The sequence below is a fragment of the Emydura macquarii genome, unplaced genomic scaffold, assembly GCF_026122565.2.
Source record: "Emydura macquarii macquarii isolate MOO-44397 ecotype Brisbane River unplaced genomic scaffold, CSIRO-AGI_Emac_v2 contig_2988, whole genome shotgun sequence".
Lineage (NCBI taxonomy): Eukaryota > Metazoa > Chordata > Testudines > Chelidae > Emydura > Emydura macquarii.
This window is the reverse complement of record NW_027133125.1, coordinates 2,653,701-2,672,264: the sequence shown is the minus strand read 5'-3', so window position 1 is coordinate 2,672,264 and position 18,564 is coordinate 2,653,701. Positions and strand designations below refer to the sequence as shown.

The following is an 18,564-nucleotide window of genomic DNA, read 5'->3' as shown; positions in this document are numbered from 1 at the left end:
CAATTACCACAGACTGAGAACCTGGTACCAGACCCATGTTTAGGTTAACCAATTAGCTGCTGGGAACCAGGTAATTTATTCCCAGCTTAGGCCTTCTTTATACTAAAAGAAGAAAATGATAAAAGGTCTGTGATATACTCTGCTAAACTTCAGATTTTTAAGGCCAGAAGGGACCATGAGGACATCTAGTCTGATCTCCTGCATAGCTCTGGCCAGAGAAATGTATCCAGAGGCCTTTCTACTGAACCCAGTAACTTGTGTTTGACTAACCCATCTCTTCCAGAAGACAACCAGTCTTGGCTTGAAGATTCCAAAAGTTGGAGAATCCATCACTTCCCTTGGTAGTTTGTTCTGATGGTTAATCACCTTCACTGGTTAAAAAAAAAAAAAAGAATTGTGCCTTATTTTTCATTTGAATTTGTCTGGATTTAACTTCCAGCCATTGCATCTTACATTTGTCTTCATTAGCTTAAAGGGTCCTTTAGTACCTGGTATACTTTCACCCCATGTAGGTATTTATGCACCCTAATCAAATCTATTTGAAAACTTTCAGTTCACTTGGCAAACTCTGACTTTTGGTTCAGTTAAATACAGTTGTCTATGATGTGTCACTTTCTAATTGTAGGTGTCAAGTAATAATTTGAAAAGCAGCAGGATGCATTATTTATAAATATTAATAATCAACAACAGCAGTTAGTTGCAATTAGTTGTATAAGTCTTTGAAAATTAATAAGAAGGACAAATTGCCGTGCACGTGGAGAGATGTCTGCAAATCTGTATCCTTGACAATGTCTAAGAAGGAGTTTGGTTGTTCTATTTTTCAGCATAAAACCTTTAACCATAAATCACACCCCAACTGAAATTAAGGTGAATGGAGCATCAGCAGGCACCTGTAAATAACGGTTCTCATGTATTTATTTTAAACCATTGGCTCAGTGGTGTGGGCTATGGGATGCACATCTTGTTTTCATAAGGGACCTTAGGTGACAGCAGCTCTTCAGTATTATTTCAGCATGGTTCGTATACTCTCAGACAGATATGCGGGACCCATGCTGAGAAGACAACATGTCAGTGCATTTGACAATGACAAAACATGTGTTTGGTATTAGCCAAGATGGCTTAAACCTGCTTCTCCTCTTGCTTACATCCGTGTAACCCCATTGACATCAACGGAGTCATATGTGTATTATGCTGGGATGAGCGGAGGGCCCCCATCTTTCCTCTCATCACACACCTCACTGAGCCTCTTCGTTGACTCCCTGTCACACTTTGTGTCAAGTTCAGACTTCCCCTTCCCTGAATGACGTAATTATACCGACCTACCCCCTGGTGTGGACAGCGCTGTGTTGACGGGAGGGCTTCTCCTGTCGACATAGCTACTGCCTCTGGGAGTGGTGGAGTACCTACACTGATAGAAGAACCTCTTCTGTCAGCATAAGTAGCATCTACAGTGCTACAGCGCTGTAAGTCTAGACAAGCCCTGAGACCGCAGCTCTGTCTACAAAAACGAGTGTGCCTCTCTCTCCATTAAAAACACAGCCAATGAACCGGTCACATGCAGTGGCTGAACTATCAAGGTGTATCTATGTGCTCCTAAATGGATTACACATGTTAGCCTATTTCTGTAATCCATACCTTCCTTGCACCCCCTTTCCCTACACTGGGTCACTTGTCTGGCCTGTCTATCAGTTAGACTGTAAGCTCTTTGGAATAGGACCTGACCTGTCTTCTGTATCTTTTCTGTTACGTATCTAGCCAGTATTTATGGGTGCTAAATTTGACAATGGTTAGGCAGTTGTGTGCTGAGACTACTGCCCATCATGCTGACCAATACTGTTTCCTTGGACTCCCCCTTCTGTCTATCTGTATCCATCCGGGGTCTCTTGTCTTACATGTAGGTTGTCAGCTCTTTGGGGTAGGGACTGTCTTTTTGTTCTGTGTTTGTACAGCACCTAGCGCAATGGGTTTTGCCCATGGCAGCCCTGCAGTACAAATAAATTGTAAGAACAATTAATAGCAATATTAATAATAATTAATAATTAATAATAATATTGGGACAAAATGGAGGAATGACGAAAACAGGGCAATTATTGAGTAATCCATCCGCTGTCGCCCATTCCCAGCTTCTGGTAAACAGAGGCTAGGGACACTTCAGAGCCTGGTTTTGCATCCCTGCCCATCTTGGCTAATAGCCATTGATAAACCTATCCTCCATGAACTTATCTAATTCTTTTTTGAACCCAGTTATATTCTTGGCCTTCACAACATTCCCTGTCAATGAGTTCCACAGGTTGACTGTGCATTGTGTGAAGAAGTATTTTCTTAAGTTTGTTTTAAACCTGCTGCCTATTAATTTCATTGGGTCACCCCTTGCTCTTGTGTTATGTGAAGGAGTAAATAACACTTCCTTATTCACTTTCTCCACACCAGTCATGATTTTATAGCCCTCTATCATATCCCCCCTTGGTCGTCTCTTTTCCAAGCTGAACAGTCCCCGTCTTTTTAATCTCTCCTCATACGGAAGCTGTTCCATCCCCTTAATAATTTTTGTTGCCCTTCTCTGTACGTTTTCCAATTCTGATATATCTTTTTTGAGGAGATCTACTGAAGAGGCTCAGAACCATTCAAATACGTGTCAGGGGCCCTGCACGGCTAGAAGCCAAAGCCCAGAGCATCCCATCGGAGTTAGGCATCTAAATCGATTTGACGATCTGGGCCTGACCTTTTTGGCTCCAGATGTGGGGAGCAATGCGCTAGAAGCAGGCGAATCTGAGTTCTACCCCCCTGAATCTCTGAACGGACACCATGGGGAGCAGAGGGAAGCGAAACCCTTGTGTCTGTCACACTTTTGCACGAATAAATGTCAACCAGGACTAAAACCCACTAGCAGGAACGTGGTGGGAGAGCTACAGAGCGGGAGCCAAGGAGGGAAACAGGGCTGGGAAGCGAAAGGAGCCGCTGGCAGACCTGAGCAGAGATTGTTGTCACTGCAGGGCCGTGCGAACGGTGCACCCCTGAGCCGCGGGCAGGGCGCTGTGCGGCCGGAGGGAGCTGTCAGCTGCAGGGCGAGCTGCCCCTTTAAGGAGCGGCTGCGAATTCGCGGCGCTGTGTCTTTAAAAGGCTGTATCCCGGCGCCTGGCCCGGCTCTCGGAGCAGGCGATGGCCATTGTTTCTCGCCGGGTTTCCCCGTCTTTCCTCCTGCTCTGATTATTTGAGGCGCAGGCAGACAAGATGGCTGAGCTGGGCAAGGGAGTCACGGCGGGGAAAATCGCCAGCAACGTGCAGAAGAAACTCACCCGCGCCCAGGAGAAGGTAAAGCCAAGCCAAGCCAAGCCAAGCCTAGCGGGCGCGGAAACGGGGCGCGGGCTGGCGCTGGATCCGGAGCGCGGCAGCGGCGCGGGCTGCGTTTGCTGGGGGGACGTGTCCGTGCAAGGAGGGGGCAGAGCGCTGCAGTCTCCCCTTTACCCCCCCCCCCCGGGTGCTGGTGCCAGGATTTGCTCCCCGCTCCCAGAGACACGGGCAGCTCAGTGGAAGGGCTGGGGGGACTGGGGGGTGCATTGGACTGACGGGGGGTCAGTGGAAGGGCTGGAGGGGTGTATTGCAATGACTGGGGGGTCAGTGGAAGGGCTGGAGGGGTGTATTGCAATGACTGGGGGTCAGTGGAAGGGCTGGGGGGTGTATTGCAATGGCTGGGGGTCAGTGGAAGGGCTGGGGGTCAGTGGAAGGGCTGGAGGGGTGTATTGCAATGACTGGGGGGTCAGTGGAAGGGCTGGAGGGGTGTATTGCAATGACTGGGGGGTCAGTGGAAGGGCTGGGGGGGGTACAGACAAGCCCGGTGCAAGGCTGGACGTGTTGGCCCCTTTGCAGATCCGCTCCATCCTTTTTATTGTGCCCCTGCATTTACCCTCCTGGCCGCTCTCCACGGCTCCTTTGCCCTCCCCTGTCTGGCCGCAGAGGCTGTCCGGCCCTGCACTGGATGTAGGGCGACGATTCCCCCGAATGAGACTGCAGGGGGAAGGGGTAGGTCCCCACGGGCTGGCCCAGTGGCTGGCTGCCGGGTGGGTTGCCCCACGCCTGTGCCGGCCTGTGGCTCCTTTCAGGAGGTTTCTTTGCAGACAGGGAGGGAGTTAAATCAGCCCCTGTCACATGCGGGGAGATTCCCTTGGTAGGGATTAAATCTGGCGAGGTGGTAAAGCGTTCCCCACCCCCTGGCCCACAGAGCAAAGCACTTGGGTTGAACACAGCCTTTCAAAGGAGTGGCGGCCTCCCCACTTGCTTGGGTTATTCTCTGGGCCATCCTGCCCCACGAATACTCCCGGGAAAACGGTTACAGATCCTTCCCGGCTTGTAACGTGGGCCCAGGAGCCTAAGACCCTTTCCCAGGCCCCGCAGGACAGCAGCTCTCCCTGAGATACTGGACACCCAAATCCGTCAGAGGGCCCCTCTCCTCTCCAAGGTCAGGCCACTCTCCTATTCTGGACCCAGGTTAGCCCCTGGGTTTATCACTGGAGGAGATGCCCCATGGAGGAAATCAAAAATTTAAAACTGGTGAGGGATCGGGCCTCTTCCCTTTGCCACTCATTGCTGGCTGTAGATTGAACAGAAAAGCCCTCCTGACATTTTAGGCAGCACTGCATGGCAACCCCAGTAGATCTTTGTGCTTCGCTAGCTGGAGGGTGCTAAACATGTCCCCCAAGAGTCGGGGATTAAAGGAGTTTGACACCACCTACCTCCCTGTCTCGTTCTCGCCTCTAAAAACCTAGGGCAACATTTCCTCTTTGATGCCCAGATTTTGGAGACTGTCACTGTGCTGTGTATGCCTTCCTCGTCTAACATCAAGCTGTTGCTGGGAGGATGGGTTTGGATCGCTATTCCCCCGATGTCCGGGAAAGGTTAGGGGACTATGCAGGGGATAGTTTTCATGTCTGTCTCTCTGCGATCCTGTTCTGGATGCCAGATGCCTCGCCTGTGCGGGGATTATCGGACATTTTGTGCAGGGACGCTGATCAGCTGTTTTCATCTCCAGCCTGCTCATCTTGGTTTTCAGTGATTGCTGTTGCAGAGAGATGACATTGACTCAGTAAGGAGCGGCGGCGTGTGGAAAAGGTTTCTACCGTGGCTGTTTCTATTCTCCGGGAGTTGCCTTTCCCCCTTTGCTCTAGATTGAAGGCCCTGGTTACACAAAGCCGAGGGAGCTATAAAATGCGACCAGATCAGCATGGTGAATGGAGGTCAGAGGGGCCCCCTCTGCCCTCGCTGAATTACACTTATTTAATGAAGCTGGAACCGAGGGCTTTAAAAAACAACAGAACAGTGACAGCGCAGGTAGCAGCAATGAAAATTCCTTCTCATGCCCGCTAAACAAGGGCTCTAGAACAGTGACATCTCTTGGGTTGTAAACAATGAAAACAGAAATTTCCTGGCTTGGTTCATCCTCTACTTGGCCTCTGTGAACTGATGCAATGGTGAGTGCGTCTCGTCAAGTGGTGGAGGGAGACTTCACCCTTTTCTCCTAGGGAGTGGCTTGCACAGCGGAGTTATCCCACTAATTTAGAAACTGGCAAAGTGAGAGGTAGGCATACCGCAGTAGTCAGTATTGCCCTCCGTTATACGCGACGTGGTAGTGTAGGGAGACACATGCAATGATCGTTATGCCATCGCCCTGACATTTGTCCGACTTTATTTCCTTTAAATAACAGATAAATATAAATCAGTGGTTGATGGGACAAATGTAATGCCACTCTGATCTAAAACAAGAGTTGCATATATTTAAAGCCAGACAAGCTTCATTAAGCCAAAGTTTGTTGAAGATAAGCTGGGTGCTCATCACACAAACATTAAAAAGATTATCTTGACAGGATGTTTTGAAAGATATGTCAATGTCCTGCAATAGCTTTTAAAAACCTTATTGAATTAAGTTGAAATGGTTTTGAAGTCCACTGTATTAAAAATGCAAAATGTATACATTATTGTGAGTTTCTATGTAACTTCTCTAAGGGGGAGAAGTGACCATTGTAAAGCCTGGGAAGTGTAAGGAGTGTCAGAGGACTAGTTTAAGCAGTGCGCCAGACAAGGAAGGAACTTTTGGGACAAACAAAGTTAAGTGGATTTGCTAGAGAGGAGGTGAACGCAAAATCCCTCCTCTGGTTATGCAGGAACCCAGCCTTTTGAAGCTCTGCCCAGAGGAGGTGAACCGTTGTCTGCTGTTCATCTGGTACTTGAGGCCAAGGTCAAAGGCCCAAGGTGTATAAAGGAAAGAATTAATTTTATCCATGATTGTGTTTGTTCTGAGCTAAAGGTGATATCAAATTGTGATCACAGAAAAAACTCTAGCAGGGGCTAGAAGGAATGATCACCTATCAGAGACCTTGCTGGAAGTGGGGATGATTTCTGGTAAGTTTATTAGCAGGCGTGTAGGTTCTTTTATTGTTTTTAACATGTTTTCTCTGTAATGCTTTCACCATAAGAATAAATGTGCTTGCTTAGAAAAGCTGTGTGGTAACTTGTAACTACGGGCAGTTACGCTGTTTATACCTCTGGCAAGAAAGCGGTGTACAGATGCTGGCTGTTCAGGCTGTCTAGCTTGCCGGGGAAATCACAGCATAGGCAGGAAAACAGTGCAGCGTGGGAAATCCCTGATCAGAAGGGAGAGAGAGACATGGTCTCCACCCAAGAGAGGTGATAGTTGGGGAGATAGAAGCCTACAAGCAGGCGCCCTTAGAATCATAGAGTTGGAAGGGACCTCAGGAGGTATCTAGTCCAACCCCCTGCTCAGAGCAGGGCCAACCCCGACTAAACCATCCCAGCCAGGGTTTTGTCAAGCCGCAGCTTAAAAACCTCTAAGGATGGAGATTCCACCACCTCCCTAGGTAACCCATTCCAGTGCTTCACCACCCTCCTAGGGAAAAACCTTTTCCTAATGTCCAACCTAGACCTCCCCAACTGCAACTTGAGACCATTGCTCCTTGTTCTGTCATCTGCCACCACTGAGAACAGCCTAGCTCCATCCTCCCTGGAACCCCCTTTCAGGTAGGTAAAGGCCGCTATCAAATCCCCCCTCATTCTTCTCGTCTGTAGACTGAACAAGCCTAGTTCCTTCAGCCTCTCCTCATAAGTCTTGTGCTCCAGCCCCCTAATCATTTTTGTTGCCCTCCGCTGGACTCTCTCCAACTTGTCCACATCCTTTTTGTAGTGGGGGGCCCAAAACTGGACACAGTACTCCAAATGCGGCTTCACCAATGCCGAATAAAGGGGAATAATCGCTTCGCGTGATCTGCTGGCGATGCTCCTACTAATGCAGCCCAATATGCTATTAGCCTTCTTGGCAACCAGGGCACTGCTGGAATACAGATGTAGTTGTCCTGAACGGCAAAGATGCTCCAGGGGATTTTAACTTCCTCGTAAAGCTGGTGTATTTTGGGGTTTCAACACACTTAGAGTGTCCCTGTCAACTAAGTATCCTTTTTAGGTTTTGTATTTGGAACAAGAATCCCTCCTCTTACATTGATTTCCATCTTGAGCTCTGAGAGTTTATGATCTCAGCAGTTTCCCTTGTGATGAATTTGAGCCTTGTATTGAATGAAGAATGTCATCTTATTCAATACCAAATTCACAATGGAATATTGGACACATCCTCTTTCCTCTTCTGAGATCGCTGTTATGTAAAGGATGCAAGATGTTCCTTCCGTTGTGGGGTTTGTGTCCGCTTTTCGCCAAAGCCCTTGGTTTATTTCTGGAAGATACTTTCTTTCATCAGGCAGAAATATGCGATGAAGTGGTTGACTGTGTGGTTGGGGAATGGGATACGAAGTCTTGTCCATTCATGTTCTGCCTAAAATAGCAGTGAGTAAAAATTGCCACCAGCTGGTGGTTATTCAGTGATCTGTGAAAGAATGATTTTGGTGTCTCAGACCAGTTACTAGCGGACAGGTGTCCACATGGCAAAAACAACCGGTACTTACTCACACACCCTTCTTTACAGCCTTAACAGAAATGCTAGTAATTAAATGGGGCTTAAGCAAGGAGTCACCTCTTGTGGTATGTCTACACAGCAGCTGGGAGAGAGAGTACCCGCTCCAGTAGACATACAGGTGCTAGCACTTCCCCAGCTAGTGCGCTAAAAATAGCAGTTTGGCTGCAGTGGCTCAGGCTGGCCTCATGAATACATACCCATGGGGATGGCTGCGATTTTATTGGGGTGGCTAGCTCAATCTGCTGCTATTTTTAGTGCGCTACTTGGGCAGAGCTAGCATATATATATCTACCTGAGTTGGAAATGGCATCTCCCAGCTGCTGGGGTGACATCAGAAACCATCTGTTGGCTCTTCTTTGTCATGGATGAGGCATGTTTGTGGGACAAGTTCATTGCAATTGTCTAGCCTGTAGCTAACAGGCAGATCTTCAGCTTCTGAGGCTTTAAATATTGTACCTTTCTTGGGTTCTAAACTAACTATAAACAAGAAAAATGGTTGGTGCCACAAAAACATTACAGATGCTCAAGTAGGGGGTCATCATGGGCCTAGCGTGTGTTTGTGCTTTTTATGGCATGTAATAAGTATCCCACAATCAATGCTGTTTCTTTCTTCTTCTTTTTTTAACCTATAATAATTTAGTTTCTTGTCTAGATTATACATTTCGCTGTTCCCTATTCCACGCAGTCACTTTTCCTTTACTGATATCACGTTTACATCCTGAGTTACGTCATCCTAGCTGTGTTCCAGGGATTCGCTGTTTCTAGGCCTTTCAGTCTACCTACAGAAGTACAAATTTGCACTCCAAATTTAAATAAAAATGAGTTGGTTGATTGGAGTGAATCATGGTGTTTTGCAAATTCCTCTGTAAGATTCCAGGTGAAAGGTCAATTAATGCCACCCGCAAACCCATAACTGGCTTCTTCTTATTGCTCAGTTGGTTGTACCTGGGCATGTCACTGAGACTAGCACCTCCTGTTGGCTGGCTAGAGAGCAGGAGTGGAATGATAGTAGCTCTGATGAGACCTTAAATTCTGAGCTGGTCTCTGGAGACAAGCCAACAAGGTGAGGAGAGAAATGTGTGGTAGACGCAAGGAATAGAAAATGATGAGACTTTGGCCAAGGGATTTCTTCAAGAATAATGTGAGGTAGAAATAATAGGCTAGTTTATTCCTCTCTCTCCAGGTTTGGATAGTGTGTGTTGGGGTGTGTGTGTGTGTTGGGGTGTGTGTCATATTTTGTTGTTGTTGGTATGTAGATAAGAATGGTGGTCCCTTTTCTCTGTGTAGTAAATATTACATTAAAAGACCTCTGCATCCAGTTCAATCTTCCAGACCTTCTGGGAGATGCATTCTTCTATTGTTATGAGATCAATGGGGTGTAATCATTCTCTGTAATGTGACATGCTAACAAACAAATCCATCTTCTCTTCCCTATCTTCATTCCTAATCTAAACAAGATAAGAGCAGGAGGGGTAGGTCAAGCTGTGTTTCAGTGATAATTCACATTATGCTAGGCCGCCCTACTGTGGTGTAGATCACTGGTCTGGAAGTCAGGACTCCCAAGGTCTAACTTTCCCAAACTCTGCCACTGACCTGGGCATTTTACTTCAACTCTCTGTGCTTCACTTTCCCCGTGTGTACTCTGGGGATGATGACCCATATCCATCTTTGTGAAGATGGCCTCAGAAGAGAATGTTCTGTAAGTGCAAAGTGTTATCCGTTTATTATTGGTGTGCATAACATTTTATATACCAGTAAGACAATCACTGCTTTAAAGAATTTACAATCCCACGCAAATGGTTAACAATGAGAAATAACAAAGGACCGGGGGATAGAAAGTGACTGGGAAGGAAGGGGTAAAAGAAAACTGTTTTTGGGAGGCCACTATTGTTCTCTCTCCCAACCCTTTCTCAAATAAATTGTCTCTCACTCGAATGGTGACAGTGCCAACACATTTCAGAAAGGAGCTGTCTCTCTAGTGATCTCAGACTCTGTTCCTTTCTTTTGCTCACTCTTTTTTTCCTTAGCTCTCCACTGAACAGGAGCCATGGGGAGGATGTTACTGGGTAGAAAGGAGTTAGCAAAAAGGCAGGCCTTACATTTTGATCAGACCTGGGCTCAGTCTGCTCCCTTATGTGAAGAAGCCCCTAGGGTGGGGTTCAACAGCCAAGAACCACCTGGTGAAATTGTGGCCCTATTGAAGTCAATGGGACTTTTGCTGCTGACTTCAGTGGTCCCCAGGATTTCACATCAGGGTCTTCCAAGAGTTTTAATCTGGTCTTCTCCAGATGTAGCAATCCCTGTGGACTGCAGCAGTCAGAAAGGAGCCTCTGATAGCCAGGTCCTAGCTCACTGAGGGCCCTGGAGGTGCGAAGTGAATCTTTTAAACTTGTGTTGAAGGGGCAAAGAGGCCAGTGCAATGTGTTGCCTTGGCCCTTCCGTTGGGATTGCGGGGAGGAAATATCTGAAGAAGCATGCCTCTCTCTTCTGTTCAGTAGGGTGGCATTCAGGGCTTTTCAAAGACTTTGATCCGCCGCTACTGTTTGACCTCGTTCCTGGGCAAAGTGTCAAATGCTCTGTGTAAACTCAGGCGGGAGGAGAGCAGAAGTGGCACTGCAGCAGGGGACAGGAGTACTGTACACATGCGGCGCTCGTGTGAAACTGGCTTTTTCTGGAGAACTCTCCCATCAACTTGTACAAGGTTTGCTCTGTGGGTGGGGGTCATGGGCAGCCGGTATAATAGGCCAGGCTTGGTGCAACCGCTCCCCCCCTCTCTCGACACCTGGACCGTGGTGGCCCTTCCTCTTCCTGTCTCTCGTGGGCGGGTAATGGAAGCTGGGGGGGCTGGGCTGTGGTGGGGCTCAGAGCTCCTCTGGCTAGCCAAGGCTCGGGACTCCTCCGGACTGCTCCAGGCGCTGGCAGAGCGAGCCGGGGCTGCTCTGGGTGCTGGGCTGGTCAGCCAGGGACAGTGGGGTGGGAGGTGTGGAGTGGGGGGGGGCTGGGCAGGGCCTCAGGCAGAAGGGGCAGGGCAGGAGGGGGGTGAACATGCTGCCCATGGCAGTGGTCTCTCTTACTTAACACTTGCAATGGACCTTCTCTACCCGCCTTTCCTAGATCTAATCCTGGAAGTGACAATTAAAGCCATAATTAAGGACAGCTGCAAACGGACCACACTGAAGTTAATTCATTTTCCTATAGGGAACATAAAGCTCTGGAACGCTTTCTGGTTCAGCTCTCTCTCTCTTCACCTGTGATTTAATTTGATTATTGCAGCAAGCCCCCTTGAAAGTTGTTCTTGGGAAATCCGGGGTTTGCATTGTTTATTGAGGTAGTTTGTAAGAGGAATATTGATAAGACTTCAAGGGAATCAGGGCTTAACTTCCAGTGGGCTATTGTAAATCTAACTTCCGAGTTAGAGTGCAATTGAAGAGTTTTTGTCCTTTCAGCCTTTCTTCCCTGCTAATCGTTGCCCTCGAGTAAAACCCAAACCACATCATTTAATTATTAATTATTGTTAGAGCATCATAAACTTGCCTAGCATTGTACTGACAAAAGAGATGAATCACTGCCCTGAAGCATTTACAATCTGCGGTGTTCCGTTCCTTGCAGGATTGGACCCTGTGGGCGTGTCTACACTACAGAATTAAGTCAACCTAATTTAGCACACAGTCACTGCAGTGATTACATCACTTGTTCCTGGAAACCCTTTGCTTGTGCCAGGGCTGTGTCCCCACATCGGAGCGCTTGCACCGATTGAACTGCCTGTCGCGTGGAGCATCATGGGATGGCTTCTGAACACCAGCAACAGTTGATGTAAGCAATGCAGTGTCTACACCAGTGGTTCCCAACCCATGGCCAGTGGGCCAAAAGTGGCCTGCAGGGTCTTTCAGAGTGGCCCAGCGGCTCCCCTCCTGCTGGCCGCAGAAGGGAGCCGCTGCCTAAGTACCCGGGCGGAGTGCGTTGCTGGTGCAAGCTTCTTGCTGCAGCGAAGGGGACGGGAGATCTGCGCTCCCCTCCCCCTGGCTGTAGCAAGGAGCACGGCAAAGTGCTCTGCGTGGGTCCCTAGGCGCTGAGGTCCCTGCTAGCGCCAGAGAGAGGGGAGCACTGATCTCCTGTCCCCCTGGCTGCAGAAGAGAGCCACTGCCTAGGGACCCAGGTGGAGCACACGGTTTCCCTGCTGCAGCCAGGGGGATGGGAGATCCTCCTTGCTGAACTCCTTCCCTTTGGCTGCAGTGAGGCAGGAGGGGGACTGTGGCGGAGGCTGGTGGCCCTTTAGGTTTGTAAAAATTGTATTTGTGGCCCTCGAGCCAAAAAGGTTGGGAACCACTGCACTACACTGACCCTGCATTGACCTAACTACGTCGACACTGACTCTACACGTCTCGTGGAGGTGGAGTTATTAAGTTGGTGTAGTGAGCCAGTTATGTCAGTGGGAGCGAAATTGTAATGTAAACGCTTACGAGTTAGCTCAATGTAAGCAGCCTTGCATGGACCTAACTGTGTAGTGTAGACCAGGGCTAAGTAAAGACCGTGATAGTAACAAACACTGTCCTCCTTTCCTTCCCACCTCCTCGTCTGCCCCGGAAAGTTTATCACAATAAGATCTCGTGGTTGCTTTGTTTAGACCTGTAGGGAAGTCTGAACTGGGGGGTAGGAACTGCTGGGGGGGGGGGGGGCAGGAGGGGGAGCTGGGGTGCTGCTGAACAATGTCTATATTTATGTAGTGATCAAAATTATGCAGAGAAGAAAAATGTCAAATTATTTTTGAGCTACTTTGGAGGTGACTGAATTGATTATTTAAAAAATAATATTTAGGGATGATAAATATCATGATTAACAAACATGCCAAACTCTGAAAGCTGGTCGAGGTTCTTGCATGTGAAGATCATCCAGGCTCAGATAAATCGTTTACTGAAAAATAATGGGAAAACTTGATAACGAAAGAGAGCGCCTTGTGTTTCTTAGACATTTATTGTTCATTTCCCAGCTCCATTTTATAGGCCTTGTATAGTATATTTCTAAATAATGTGAATTAAGTTTTTCCATCTAACTTTGTCACACTCTGGAGCTTTTCACAGAGTACTTATGTGTACAAGAACTGAACAGAAGCGCTCCCTGTTTTTTCCACCAGCATGGTTGCCTTCCCTCCCGTCCATCTTTCTGTTTTCAAAAGAACAGCCAGGGAGAGAAGCATGCGTGGATTAAAGGTCGTATGCAGCATAGTTGGAGCCCTGTCAGTCCCAGGATATTAGAGACAAGGTGGGTGAGGTAATGTTTTATTGGACCAACTTCTGTTGGTGAAAGAGACAGGCTATCGAGCTTACCCAGAGCTCTTCTTCAAGTCTGGGAACCATACTACTAGGGTGACAGCTAAATACAAGGTGGAACAGGTAGTTTAGCGTAAGTAGTTAGCATGTATTGTAAGGGACCATTCAAGTTGAGTGGCCCGTTAACACTTTCACAGTCCTAGGATGAAAGAGGGAGTTAGTGGGTTACAGATTGTTGTAATAAACCATAAATCCAGTGAGACCCTGATTCAATACAGAAATTAACCCCCTTCTGACTGCACACATCTAGTCGTCACCTGCCACCCTCCACTGTGACCCATGCGGGGTATCATCAGACAACTACAATCCATACTCAATGGGGTCCCAATGCTGAAAGAAATCTTTCCTGAGCCCCCTTTTCTAGCCTTCCAGTAACCTCCCAACCTCTCCAAAATCAAAGCTTCCCGCAGACCGGGACCCACCAACTCAAGGTGGCACCAGACCCTGCTGAAACAACAGATGCAAAACTCGCAGACCTATCTCCACTGCTATGTTGATCAACACCGCCCGCCTTTCAAGATCCATGAATTCTACACATGCCTATCACAACGTGTGGTGTACATCATCCACTGCAGACTGCACTAAGATCCCCAATAACCACTGTGGGTGAAACCAGACAACCGCTACCCTGTCGGCTGAATTCACACAGGAAAATAAGACAAAAACACCCTATCACCTCTGGGTGAACCGTTTTCACAAAGCGATCACTCCATATCTGACCTTTCAGTGCGCATCCTCAAAGGAAACCTACACAACACTTTCAAAAGATGAGCCGGGGAGCTTAAATTCATAACTTTGCTAGACACTAAAAATCATGGACTGAACAGAGACACTGGATTTATGGCTTTATCACAACAATCTGTAACTCACTGTCCCCCTCTTTTTATTCTATGACTGCAGAGCTGTTAACGGGCCCCTCTACCTTGAATGGTCCTTCACAAAATGTGCTAACTACCTATGCTAAACAGTCTGTTCCACCTTGCATTTTGCTGTGATGCTAGAAGCACCTGAAGAAGAGCTCTGTGTGTCTGCATTAAAGATAGACTTTTCCACCTGAAATTATCAAACACACATTGCCAGGAGAGTAAAGGGGGTTAAAGTCAAATTACAGATAAAAACATGTTTGAGGAGGATTTCTAATTTTCACAATTTGTGGGGCCAATCTCATGATTCTTTTTTTTTTTTTTTTTTAGTCTCAGACTCATGCTTTGTAATCTCTTTTGGTTGGCAATACTGCTTGAAGCGTCTACATTTAAAATAAAATAATTTATGTGAAGGGAAGATGAGGGCTTAATTGACAAGTATTTGATTGATTCTTGTCATATTATGGGACACATCCTAGTTCCATTCCCCAATGCTACCTTCACAACTCCGCATAGGCTGCCTGACAGTCCTTTGTCACCATGCAGAGCCCCCGTGATCAAATCTTGCCCCAGTCAGTTGCATGGACAACTTGCCGGGATCCCGAAGGCTGTGCTTGGTTTGCATTAACAGAACAGATTGCAGCCACCCTCTTCTGCAGAGAGATGCAGTTCATGGTCTTAGCTTTCAGTCCTTCCTCTTTATTCCAGTGACATTGGGACATGTATTCCGTCTCTTAAAGAGCTGCATTTGGCCAATGGGCTCTGCATTATCCTCCCTCGTACAATGTGTCTTTTCTATTTATGCAACACAAGAACAAGAATTAAGTTATCTGCTATGGTGGTTTCAGAAGCCGCCCACACAAAAAGCTTGGGCTCCTGACAGGCAGCAGAGTAGAGGGAATTGATGGTGGTGTTGGAATGGACAGCCTGCCTTTTAACCTTCTGCTGCATGGCTGGTTGATTTGCCTCGTTGGCGTTCACTAGCAAACAATCCAAGTGTTCCACAAGGGAAGGTGAAGTGAAAGTGTAATAATCTGGTGTCAGTTACTGCTGAGCTAAGAGAAACTGAAACTTAGTTTTTATTCATTTAAAAAAATCTTTGGGAAGATAGGTAAAAGTCATCCATTAACATGCAAGTTGTTATCCATTTAACACTGCAAGTCGCACCACATTTAAATAAACAGTCTGAGACATAAGCAGAAGCCTTTGCAGAAAAGCCTAGTTTTTATGGCCTTGGGGACAACAGATGATCTGTTGTCAGGACATGGGATTTTTGCAGTGGGTACATTTGTTGATGCATGGGCCTCAGATGTTTCAGGTAAGCCCTCAGAATTGTAGATACATTTGCAAACTTTTGGAACCTCTTGGAACTTCACAAAGTGGCAGCTACTATGAGAGGGTTTCAACCCCGACAGAAACCGAAACTATAGTAGTGCCAAGCAAATAGAAAAATAACTGTGCAAGGTTGGTAAGGATTAAACCAAATGTTTTGGTTTAAGACACACGGGTTAGGGCCGATTGCATGCATGGTTAGTGTGCTTACACTAGGTGCCTTTGGAGGTGCATCTACTTAATTTGCCTGTACAGTTACTAAATGTGCATGCACTATCATGGTAAATAAGCATGCACATTAAGTGGCTAAATTGTGTGAAAATCTGGCCATAGATTTTTAATTGGGGGGGAGGAAATGGTGGGATCACAAAAAGCCCAAGTTAAAAAAAACCCCCTTTAATTAGAGTTTCTTCAGTCTTCTTCAACTTTCTCATAAATGAATAATAAGTTGATAAAAGGCTTCACCTCCAGTCTGCTGAGGAAGCCAGAGCCCAGTGCAGCTTCTTTTGCCTTGGCAATATGTGTAAACATAGCAGCAGCAGCAGCATACATTGTCCAAATCTAGCCAGAGAAACCAGGCATACAGGGAAACTGTAGATGGAATAGTTGATGGATTGGAAAACAAGACTCTGATTGTGCCTTCTTGCTCTCTTTCTCTCTATGTAACGTAAACAGAAGTCCAACAGGTCTCTACTCTGTATTAACTCAAATATATTAAACATGCTCAGGCGAGCTCTTCCTCCAGAGCTGTGACCTGCAGTTAAAAAACCCCTTTGATTACTGTAATTGGCCCTCATGACAAGGTAGTTGCTCTTGCTGTTGCTTATCTTCTGTTTTGCTTCTGAGAACCACTGCTGAGATCAGATGTTCTTAGCTTTTTTTTGCCTCTCGATTTAGAAGAAGGGAGAAGTTTAGATGGCAGTTGTTCCTTAAAATAGGCTACAGCGTAGGGTGAAGAGAGCGCTAAATATTTTGCTGTTTCAGAGCATAACATTATTTAGGAGTGACAAATCCATGACTAAATAAGCTTGGTTACTGTTACCAGCTTGATAGTGCACTGGTAATAAATAAAACCTAGAATACCATATGATCTGCAAGATGTCTGCATTTTAAGCTAAAGAAAATTGTTACCTCGGTTTGGAATGATTCATTAATGAAGCAATTCTCTATCAAGCATGTTTTTTTTTAAACAAGTCAAAGGGCTTTTTGGTTGGAATTGCATAATAACCACTCCTCCGAAGAAAGATATTTTATCAGTATAGTAACGAGAGCTGAGCATAGATAGTGTAAACATTTTTTCAGTGAATAGCTGCTCATATTCCAGTGTAAAATTGGAATAGACAGGACGGCAGTGCTCTCTTGTTCATTTTCTGCGAACATTAGTGCAGTACTGGAAAACATTAGCTGCAACATTTTGAGAGGTATCAGTCATTGTAAAATTTGCAATTCATGCTGTGTTGCTTGGTCAAATACGTTATCCAATCAAGGACCAGACACAGGAACACATGACTTATATCACAAACCTACAGTCATGGAACAAACTTGTTATTTATACTATAGTAATGCTTAGAAGCCCAACTGAGATTAGGGCCCCATTGAGACAGGTGTTGGGCGTACATGGTAAGATGGTCCCTGCCCCAAAGACTTTACAGTCTAGAGAGGCAAGAATGGGTTACCTAGGAAGATGGTGGAATCTCTATCCTTATTGGTTTTTAAGACCTGGCTTGACAAAGCCCTGGTTGGAATGATTTAGTTGAGGTTAGTCCTGCTTTGAGCAGGAGGTTGGATTGGATGACCTCCTGTGGTCTCTTCCAACCCTCACCTTCTGTGGTTCTATAACAGGAACTCTGTGAAAATGGCAGAAAGACTGCGCTGGACAGGATGTCAGGTTGGATGCAGGAAATGCCATTGATTGGTGGACTTCCCGTGACTCCATGGAAAAAGTTTCTAAACGTGGCATCCAACAAGCCGTCACTTGTAAAATTCCTTTGTGAATATATGGTTCAAAATGCACCTGGCTGTAGGAACACAAACACTCCTTCTTGCTGGAGGCTTTTCTAATGGTGAAGTACCAAAGTCCATCACTAGTAGAGGTGTTGAAGAAACCCAAGACCCTACTCAAGAAGAAGCAGACACAAAGATGCTTCTGCATGCTGTGTATGCCAGTATGGCTTTTGGGTCTCTTGGTGTCAAAGGAGCCATAATAATTTGGTCACTTGATACAAATGTTTTGGTCCTTGCTGTCCACTAACCTTCCAAAAATGGAACACCTAGATAACATGTGGGTTGAAACAAGTACAACTGACAAGTGTCGCTTTAAACCTGTGTACACAGTTTGTGACGCAGTCACTCCTGACTTCTGCAACCTGCTTCCTGCTGTACATGCATTAACAAGGTGTGACTCTGTGTCATCCATATTTGGTTTGGGGGGGAAAAAGATCTGTGTTTAATGTCAAAAGAAAGGGAGCTTTCCCCTTCAGAGACCTTGCCAGATTGGGAGAGACAAGCTGCAATTTCTGCAAGGAAGTTGATAAATGCTGTGTGACTTGAGCGAGGAAAAAAGGTGCTCCAGAGACCTGAATTGCTTGCACCCCAGTCTAGGCATGAAAAAGGAGAAGTGATTGGCCAAACTCCCACCATATGAGCAGAATTTTGAAAAGCATGTCAAAAGAGCATCTTGGCACACAAAGATTTGGATGTCTTTGCACATATATAAATCAGATATTGGATCGCCATTGCTATGTGGATGATGAACTACTTCCTGAATTCTTCAAGGGGCCAATGGCATCTAAGTGCCTACAAGACCTTATTTGTGTGCGCACTAGTAGGGGTTGCTACACAATCAACTGTGTATAGTCAGAACAACCTTCCCTGCACACAACTGGGTACATGCCAAGCCATTGAAGACTGTGGTAACCCACCCACTCTTGGCAGAGATCATAATGACAAACAAGATGCTAGCAATGTTGACTAGAAATGTCACCAGCACTATTACATTTCAATGATTCCCGTACAAATTTATGATTAGATTTTTTTTCTTTTCTTTTAGACTGTTGTGATACTTTGAGGG

At 46.3% G+C, this 18,564-nt stretch overlaps 1 protein-coding gene across 5 annotated transcripts in view; it reads left to right on the top strand.

Moving 5' to 3' along the window:
- The first annotated feature begins 3,034 nt into the window (after positions 1 to 3,034).
- The window catches only part of BIN1 (bridging integrator 1), a 138,827-nt gene continuing 123,297 nt past the window's right edge, over positions 3,035 to 18,564 (top strand). For 2 of the 5 annotated variants that reach the window (XM_067529451.1, XM_067529453.1), the window contains exon 1: positions 3,038 to 3,312. In XM_067529451.1, coding sequence (XP_067385552.1) covers positions 3,232 to 3,312 — 81 coding nt within the window. In that variant the 5' untranslated portion in view covers positions 3,038 to 3,231. Of the gene's footprint in view, positions 3,313 to 18,564 lie in introns of all 5 variants that reach the window. The other 3 variants (XM_067529450.1, XM_067529452.1, XM_067529454.1) reach the window with 3 other exon arrangements.